This window comes from Eleutherodactylus coqui, chromosome 8 (assembly GCF_035609145.1).
Source record: "Eleutherodactylus coqui strain aEleCoq1 chromosome 8, aEleCoq1.hap1, whole genome shotgun sequence".
Taxonomy (NCBI): domain Eukaryota; kingdom Metazoa; phylum Chordata; class Amphibia; order Anura; family Eleutherodactylidae; genus Eleutherodactylus; species Eleutherodactylus coqui.
The window spans coordinates 145,952,623-145,962,810 of record NC_089844.1 but is presented as its reverse complement, the minus strand read 5'-3'; the positions used below and the strand labels follow the sequence as shown (position 1 = coordinate 145,962,810).

Below are 10,188 nucleotides of genomic sequence, written 5' to 3'. Positions count from 1 at the left end.
AGACCACTAGTGGCAGCCACTTCAAACTTCATTTTCAGTGGTAGGAACAAAAGGCTTCAATAAAGACTTATGAAACACCCTGTGAACCCTCCATGTAGCTGGCAAATCAAGTTCATAAGCCAGAGGATTCACTACCCGCGTGATGACAAAGGGACCCACATAACGCGGCGCCAGTTTTAAAGATAGAAGCTTCAATTTGAGATTTACCTTCTGTCCGACCCTGTAAGATTCAGACACTGACAGACTCTTCCCACTACGCCACTGCATACGAGCCCCTATCGCTTCCAGGTTTTCCTGTACTTCTTTCCATACTCCCTGCAGCGTATCTGTGGCAACATCAGCTGCAGGACAGGTAGATAGAGTAGGAATAGCTGTAAGGAAGCAAGGATGCTGACCCGGCATGGGACCTGTACGGCCTCATATGTCGTTTGGCCAGAGACTCTGAGATATAGGACTTAAGGGCTTCGTGCTCATGCCCAGACAAATTGAAAATGGCTCCCTTAGGGATGGGACTGTCGGGGATCAAATCAATACCACAGTCCCACTCCCTATGAGGAGGCAAAGTCTCAGACAGCTTCTTGGAGAATACGTCTTGAAAATCAGACAAATATTCTGGGATAAGCACGGTATCTGCTGAGCACATGGATACAGTAGTTACGTGATTATGACAGGACAACCCCCAACGTGTCAATTCCCGGGTGGATCAATCAACTTGGGGGTTGTGCAATGCCAACCAGGGCATACCAAGCACCACATCTACGGACATCCTTTCCATAATCAGGAAGGACAGATTCTCAGAGTAGATAATACCCATAGTGAACTGCAGAATGGGAGTCCTCCATTGAACAACACCTGCATACAGAGGGATAGAGTCAATGTTAGTGTATGGGGGACTTTAGCGCTGAGAATTCAGTCATCAGAGGTCTGACAAAATTTAAATTAATCAAATTGGCGGCAGCGCCCAAATCAGTAAAGGCTTGCGCGGATCAACTAAAATTCCGGAAGCTAACTTGACAAGGTACCAACAACTTAGGGAGTACCTGTGATCCTAGGTGATCCTCCTGACAATCGCCTAGGATCTGTAGTTTTCCGCCGGTCCAGACTACTGTCGCAGAAGTCTCTGAGGACAGGTCGCTACACGATGTCCGGCTACACGATTTCCCACAGTAGAAGCAAAGACGGTGAGTCATCCGGAACCGTTGCTGTTCCTCAGGCCATGGCTGGTCCACTTCCATAGGCTCAGCACCAGGAGTTGGCTAGGAAGAACTGGAAGATTCCCTAGTTTTATAGGCCTGACGTTTCTAGATCTGTTCTAGAGCTCAGCCTCCTGTCAGCTTTTACTGCCAATTCCATCGCCTCGTTAAGTGTTACGGGAGCCGGAAGAGAAATGAGTAGATCATTGAGAGCATCAGACAGACCCAACAAAAACACATCTTTGAGGGCATCATCGTTCCAGGAGGTTTCACTGGCATACTGTCTAAACCTAGAGCAATAGTCCTCTACCCACTGCTGCCCCTGACGTAGAGACATGAGCTGTGACACAGCCAACCCAGCCCGATCCGGCTCATCAAAAATACCTCCTAGATCCCGAAAAAACGAATCCACTGACTGCAGGCAAGTCGAACTCTCAGGTAAGGAGTAAGCCCATGTCTGGTGGGGACCCCGCAGTAGGGACATAATCAATCCCACTTTCTGGGACTCTGAGCGAGAGGAACAGGGCTGCATCCGAAAATACAGTCTACATGCCTGCTGAAAAACAAAAAACTTGCTTCTCTCCCCTGAAAATACCTCAGGGAGAGGACACTTGGGCTCAGGGATTCCCGGGACGGCAGAAACCTGCGCCAACGCTCGCTGCTCCTGCGCCACCATACGACCGGACAGGTCGCCCACTAGACCCTGCAACTGACTATCAAGGGCATTCATAGTCTCCATTGGAGATCCAAACAAAACCAACAGGGTAATTTTAAGGGCAAGTTATTATGTTACGGTATCCTACCCACCGGTACGCCATCCCGGGTTGCCCTAGAACTTACCCGCAACCCCCTGTCCCTGCTTACTTGCCTCAACTCCTGGCTAACCCCAGGCAGGCAACTGGGCGGCGGTCCCTACTCTCACTAGGGACCGAGAGGGGACACTGGCGTACCTAGATGTAACAAGGTAGAATACCGACAGGATGGGCAGATGATACAACCAGCAGAAAAATACAAGCAGACCAAGGCAGATGGGATAACCTGGCAGATATGACAGAACAAGCTGACAACGCTGGAGACCAACAGAGGAAGGATGCTAGCACGCTGAAGGAAACCAAATAATTGGCAGTGAATGCAGGTCACTGCCAGCCTTAAAAACACAAGCCTCCACCCAGGGGTGGAGAGAGGGAGACACTCCCACAGCACCAATTTAAAAGGTGCTAATGCACGGGGCTGTCTACAGGTGCGTGTGCGCACGGCGCTGCCTGGACCTGCGAGCATGCGCACCACGCTGCACACCAACAGCACTACGCCGACCAGCCACCCCCAGCAGCGGGACAACAAGCCGGGGGGACGTGCCCCGACCATGGGACCCAGCGCCCCGCCGCCCCGGGAGGACCCGCAGCCACCACAGGTAACAGATTCTTTCCTAAGTGCTATTTGGATCCTTGAGTTGTGTACTAGGTATCGTACACATTTTACCATGTTTCTTAAAAAGGAACCTGTCACTTTGGAACAGCACCATAAACTAAGTTATGGTGCTGTTTGGGGAAATGTCGGGGAGCTGGGGGGTGTAATTGCTATAAACACCCCCTCTACCAATCCTGCTATGACCCTGCTGATGATCAGGCATGGTCAAATTGGACTCTTTTTAGACCGCTTGACTTTTGTGAGAGTGCATACATGGTGGTCTAAAAAGGGTCAGATTTTCAGACCGCCCTCGATCTTCAGAAGAAGACAGCATGGGAACCGATGAGCGAATAGTTGAGTATAAAAAATACATCCCCTCACTCCCCTTCACCTCCCAGAAAAGCACCAGAACTTAGTTTATTTATGGTGCTCTTCCAAGGTGACAGGTTCCCTTTAAATACATTGGTGACAGTTTAGGTGAGAACGGCTTATACCCCGGGCAGCTGTGCACATATCCTCAAGCTTGTACTGTTCTTCTCCTTGTCTCCACTCATGTAGTGAGCTGCCTGCATTTCACGACTCCTGGGAGTCTTCCAAGAACACGTAACACAAATGTACTGATGTCAATTGACAGACTCAATTAAGCATCATTTTGAGATATGGCAAAAGTTAATTGAAATGTCATCGTGTGCAGGAATTACTCTCTTCTTCTATTTAGATATTGGATTAGAGAGGTACACCTTCAGCTTTACAGTCAGAGATTCGCCATCCGCTTTCATAAACGCTTCGTGTTGGGGTAGAGAAGAATATATTAAATCGCTGTCTGAAAGTTTCCGGATTGGTGACTGTGGTAGGTTAAAGTATGGCTTCCATGTTATTGCTCTGTTCTTTGGGGATTCTGGAAAATAAATGGGTTGACGAAGTGTCTGGACTGTCAAGGTTTAAAGGGGTTGTTTATTGATGATCTTTCCTTAGGATAGGTCATCATTGGTAAATGGGTCAACCACACTTTGAATTCAAAGGGAGTTGTGCCAGCATTACCAATCCATGCTACTACATTGTGGATGAAACTATTTGCTTCCGGCTGTGTCCATACAGAATGCTGGCCAGATTAAAGCTGATTGACGGGTGTCGGGAACAGTGGACCCTAACCAATCAGTTTTGGATGACCTATGGTGAGGAAAGATCTTCGATAGTCCATTCCCGGACAACCCTTTTAAAGTTGTTCTCTAGATGAGATTTGTTCCCATGGACAACAGGGCTAATTTTTTTCCTGGGAGCAAATGTTTACAGTTAGTAAATTGCAAGATTTCTGTACTTCTAGACCATTTCATGCATTGCAGATTTGTTGAATTTTGGTTGCAGAATCTTCAACGAAATTCCACAACAAAATATAGTGCAAACCCCACAGCGGAAAAAATCTGCAATGTGCTATTGGCATGCTACAGATTTTCCCATCTGCAGTATGTACTTTATGTTACAAAGATGTCGCAGATTTTCACAACAGATTTCATTTGTTGCAATGAGTGAATTCAGCGGTGAAAATCCGAGGCATTCCGCACATATTGAGTGTGTATCTGTGCACCTCCCATAGACTTCTATGGGGCCCTTCGTGCACAAATACGCAGAAAAATAGAGCAGGTCCTATTTTTTTGCATGCACATAAAATGCACATTAAAAACACGTTCCTGAGAACAAACCTATTGTACGCAATGGGTTCTATTCTCTGTGCATTGCGCGTGTATATGTTACACATGCAAAAACACACACAATTGCGGTTGTCTAAAGCTGCACTAAGGCTGGCGGCACACGAACAGGTCGGATTCCGCATGCGGGAGCCCGTAGTGGAATCCTGCCTGACCGCAGCCGATGTCTACGAGTACCTGTCACTTTTCTTCTTTACCTGTACTCGGACGGTTGCGGCGAGCCGCCGTCAGACGTTCGCAGTACAGATTTTTTTTTCAAATGTTTATTTTTACTGTACTGTCACTAAGCGATGGCACGGAATCCGCGACCTTTCCACAATGTCAGTTGCAGAAGGGCCGCGGGACGGACAGCTTCCATTAACTTCAATGGAAGCTGTCTGACCGGAATCTGTGCAAAAACAGAACATGCTGCAATTTTTTTTTTCGCGAGCAGAAATCAAAATCGCTGTCCAATCGTCTGAGCAGACATGGGAATTTTCTATTTTTGGTGATGGATGCGGAATGCTGTGGATCGTCCGTGCAGGTGGCGATCGCGGATTCCGCAATCCAAATCCGGTTTTGTGCAGCCAGCCTAAGTAAACGAGGTTTGTTGAAACCCCATTCATTCAATTACACTCAACTATGTATTGCTCTGGAATTTCAGCTCCCATTCTCAGCGTTCCCACAGTGTCACCAACTCCTGCTCACCATTTCCACTATATGCATCTTATTCTGCTACATTAGCTTAGAGTAAAAGCCCCTTCGTCCTCTTTGCATTTTCTTGCCCATACATTCAGCATCTGGAGGCACAATGGCATTTTCAAGCAAACATTGTAATATAATTAACAAAATATATTTTGTCATATATCTATTAACCAAAATATATTAACTCATATATATTCTCATATATAATCTATTAACCCATATATATATATATATATATATATATATATATATATATATATATATATATATATATATTAAAATATATAAGGCCCTTCTTACATAGACATACTGTAACATGTACAGCCTGGCACAGTGTATCAGAGTTCTCTCCCCATATGAGCCGTGCACCTTTGTCCTTGGGACATGAACAGGAGGACTTTCACCCTAAGGATATGAACAAGATTGTTTCCATGTACTAACAACTAGCGGAGATCTTAATAATGGTGAAAAATAGAAACACACAGAGGAACTCTGACCTGGCAGTGATTTTAGCCTATGCCTGGTTGAGTTTTTGATGACCCTAAAGAAGGAAATTCTGCAAAAGTTGTCACCAACCAAAAGGAAAATAGATGGATCAACCAGGGCTGCGCCCCACAGCAGACACTGTGGTATGCCCATTATGCCCTGTGTGAACAGAGTACCTTAGAAAGTCTCATCAATCAGAATTAATTTACATAGGGGAGCAGGTAGCCCACATAGAATAGAAGGTACCTCTTAGCAATGAGCCTCCCATAATGGTGAGGATATTGCAGTAGGGCCTGGTGTTGTATTTTCTGCTTCATGCAATTTCTGTGACAATAGGGACAGTTTTCCACCCCTTTGTTTGAAGAGCGGAGTCTTGCACAAGTTATCACTCAATAGCAAAGGAAATAGGATCAATCAGGACTGTGCCCTCTCTCTCCAAGGGCCCCATAGCAGCAGCATGGTCAGTTTCCATGGTATGAAGAGTCGTCTCTTGTTAGGAGGCCTTTCCAAATAATAAATATTCACATCCTCATCGAAATGTGGGAAATATTTCAATCTGATGCCCACTTTAGGTGGAAATGATTGATAGAGAAGGAATCTTTCTCTGCCCTGTTATTTGTAGGTGCATTTATATACAGCGAGCTGCAAACTAGAGAAGACCAAGAGATTTAATGCCGCATCCCAGTTTGATTTATGTGCTGTACTTTCCAAACTAACATCAGAGACGCAAAGTAAAGAAAATAAAGCGTCTACTTTATCAAAGCGAACTGCGTTTCCCAAAAATGAATGATGCACGTGATATATACATAAATACTAATATAAATGCAGAGTACAATGTATGTGTGATTCATGGTAGCGAAAACTCACAGAATGTTTATTTTTTAAGTATGACTGATTTTTCACATTTTTTTCTGTGAACACTTGCAATCTACCCCAGGGTAAGATACATCAAGAAAATGAGTTTGCCAGTACATGTATCATCCAGCTATGTCACAACTGTTCAAAGTGTGCGTGGCAAGCCCGATTAGTACAATTTTACTATGTTTACATGGTAATGAGGACATCTGTTTTACTTACACGCCGCATGCTTTAATTATCTATATTTATCATTTCAGGAATACAAACCATTCTAAACAATTTTCCAATTTTTCTTGTAGTTATAATTGAAAATCCCCTCGTGCAAACAAAAGACGTAGAGAGGGAAGAAAAATTTAATCCTTCAACACCAAGGTAATGTGTAAACTTCCTGCTGCCTGCTCCCAAAGGGGCCATAAAGGTTTAACGTCCTTTTATAAAACGGTGGAGATTGAAAACATATGACAAGCGTCTCTCGTCAATACATACACCAGGGAGGAATAGATCATATCTAACTTTACTTCCCGTTTCCGACTGATGAAGTCCAGTTTGATTTAATTTACTTGGTATAACTTGGAGTATGTTTTTCAATACAACTTTACGCATAAAAAACAAAACATAAACATATAACTTGCGGTATACTGTTTATTTAATGGGAGTTAAGGCAGATGTATGAAAATACATATATACAGTTGCATATGTCTGTGGCATATGGGTAGCAGAGCAGCAAAAAATAAATCTAGCCTAAAACTGCCATTCAGCAGCATTTTTGTACAGCATGAATAATGTAGATTTTATCAGATGCGCACTATGTTTATATGAATAGATATGAATTGGATTCCACTAATCATAAATTACTGAGGTATAATAAAACTAAAGACAGAATTAACATTGAAAGCTCAAATGCATCAACTAATTGCTCAAATTAGTATTTCGGAACATTTCATGTAGAGAGATATGTTGGGGGGAAAATATATGTAGCCGGTTTCATGTGACTATATGTGGCCGCAACACTCAGACTCTGAGGCATCTTCATGTTAATAGACTAGAGAAAAAATCCTGTGTAGTCTGATTCTAAAGTCATACCCCTTTTTATCTGTCCCTTCTATCATACTAGTAATGACACCAGTTGGACACAAAACAACAAAACCAGACTTCACCTATAGCAGTTGCCTTTATGGGATAATGATTCCTGATTCTGACCCTAACACTGGACCCCACTGTCCCTTAGTGTCTCTAAAGATATTCCTAATGCAAACCCTATCTGAAATACTGACAAACAATGAGACCCAGAAATAAGGAAACCAAATGAAGAAGAGCTGAACTAAGAAGAATTCAAGACCAACACAGACAAGGAAAACAACCTAAAAGTCTAGAAAGCAGTAGAAACAATGACCGCAACAAATTGCTCTTACAAGAAACTAAGCTAGACTAGGAAGAAGATACTAGAAGCATACAAGGAATACTGGCTATAAATGCACAAAGCTTACGTTATAACCAGGAACACATTGCAGAAGCCAGGAAAGATCAGGTACTCCTCTCCAAAACAAACCTAAGCTGCAGCAGTGTGGTCACACCTAACCCACTGTAATAGATCAGGTGTGGGGCAGTAGCATAGCAATTTCCTAACAATAAACTAGAACATAAGAGATGATGAAACAGTATGAGAATTCTTGCTAATCAATACAGGTTATTAAGAAGTAGGGAACATTTGCAAACCAGTACTACATAGAATTAGATTTTAAAAAGTTTGTTTCTTGTAGCCAAGGAGACAAATAAAAGTCGGCATAGAGGCTGTATACACCAAACAGTAGGGGTTTTTTAATCAAAACTGTTTGTAAACTGAAATATTTTGTTAACTGTTTTCCATTGTAGATGCATTACACTGACACATAAAAATCTGGTCTGAACTGCATTTTTCTTTCCTTTTTAGTTATTACAAATTGCTTATCAGTGAAATCCATTCCCTGGTCAAGATATGCTCCAAGCATGACGCTGATGACTCTTTACTGTTTTTATTGCCTATTCCTCCTAAAGATCCAAATGATTACTATTCACTGGGAGACATTGTGGCAAACGGACAAAGCTTGAATGGAAAAATCATTAACATCCTAGCAGCAGTAAGATGGGTACGGTAATGTAATGTGTACAAAGGGATTGAGCTAGCTCTCCATGGCGATTTTTTGCTACGTAGCAGTTGTGGTACAATTTTAAATACAAGTGATACATTGAGATCCCAGTGATATTGTAGAGATCTATATATACCAGCTGCTGGCTGTTTTGGTGTGTACTTTCCTGCATATGCATGGAAAGACAAGGGCCAGGGCTTATAGGCAACGTATGCCTCTGCATGTCATACAGTAGCATAAATTGGACTATTACATTTGCCTCATACGTCGGGAGAACTCCTCAGTATTTACGTTGAACATAAAAGAAGAAAATAATGTGAACAAAAGCTGAGATATTCAGGTATCTGTTTAGCAAACAGGGTACAGAGTACATATGTAGTAGGTACAATACATTTGGAAAGTCTTCAGACCCTTTCACTTTTTCAGATTTTGTTATGTTGTGACTAGAGATGAGCGAGCACGCTCGTTTAAGGCTGCTAAAAGCTAACATTTTTGATGTAAGTATTCAGGCCCTTTTGTATGACACTTGAAATTTAACTCTTGCTCATCTTTGAGATGTTTCTACACCTTGACTGGAGTCACCTCTGGTAAATTCCATTAATTGGACATAATTTTAAAAGACCCCCTTCCCCCTTGGTTATATAAGGTCTCACAGCATCCAATGCATATCAGAGCCACAACCAAGCAATGAGGAGGAAAGAACTGCCTGTAGAGATCAGAGACAGGATTGTGTGGAGGCACAAAGCTGGAGAAGGCTACAAAAAAACTTCTGCTGCACTGAAAGTTCCCAAGAGTCCAGTGATTGCCGTAATTCTTACATAGAAGATGTTTAGAACAAAAGACAGCTCTGGACTCTTACTAGATCTGACCAACCCACCAAACAAAAGGCCCATTTACACGCAATGACAATCTTTCTAATGATTGAAAGATTGATAATTTTAGCGATCATTTTGCATAAAGTGTTTATGAACACTAATGTCCATTAACACTTTATCACCTTCATTCGCGTGTAAAAGAGCCTCCGGGAGCTGTTTGCAGAGCACAGCATGTGGGCTGCGCTCTGCACACAGCTGCATTGTTCTCACACGGGCTGTCGGCACAATACAATGTAATCTCCCGACATCCACTGAGAACACAGCATGCGGTCTGTGTTATCTCTCTCTGGCTGAATGATGGATTTTAAGCTCACCTTAAAATCATCGTTCAGGCGAAAAGTGAATGATGGCCGCGTTTACACGCAACGATTATCGCTCATTTGCCAACGTTTTAATGAATTTTGAGTGATAATTGTTTCATTTAAATGGACCTTTAATAATCAGGGGAGAAGGGCGTTGGTAAGACAGTTGACCAAGAACCCAAAGGTCATTCTGGCTGAGCTCCAAAAAGACTGTGTGCAAATGGCAGAAACTTTCAGAAGGTCAACCATCACTGCAACACTTCACCAATCTGGACTGTATGGCAGAGTAGCCAGAAAAACACTTCTCTTCAGTAAAAGACACATGAAAGCCCATCTGGGGTTTTCCAAAAAGCATCTGAAGGACTCTCAAATTGTGAGAAACAAGATGGTCTGATAAACCAAAATTGAACTTTTTGGCCTCAATTCTGAACATAATGTCTGGAGAAAACCAGATACCTCTTATCACCTGCCCAATACCATCCCTATAGTGAAGCCTGGTGGTGGCATCATCTTGCTGTGGGGTTTCTTCAGCAGCTGGGACTGAGAGACTG

The 10,188-nt window shown here is 43.0% G+C and overlaps 1 protein-coding gene across 1 annotated transcript in view; it reads left to right on the top strand.

Moving 5' to 3' along the window:
• The first annotated feature begins 3,278 nt into the window (after window positions 1–3,278).
• MEIOB (meiosis specific with OB-fold) overlaps window positions 3,279–10,188 on the top strand; it is a 31,691-nt gene continuing 24,781 nt past the window's right edge. The window contains exons 1-3 of the mRNA XM_066577860.1: window positions 3,279–3,450; window positions 6,634–6,706; window positions 8,265–8,460. Coding sequence (XP_066433957.1) covers window positions 3,279–3,450; window positions 6,634–6,706; window positions 8,265–8,460 — 441 coding nt within the window. The remainder of the gene's footprint in view (window positions 3,451–6,633; window positions 6,707–8,264; window positions 8,461–10,188) is intronic.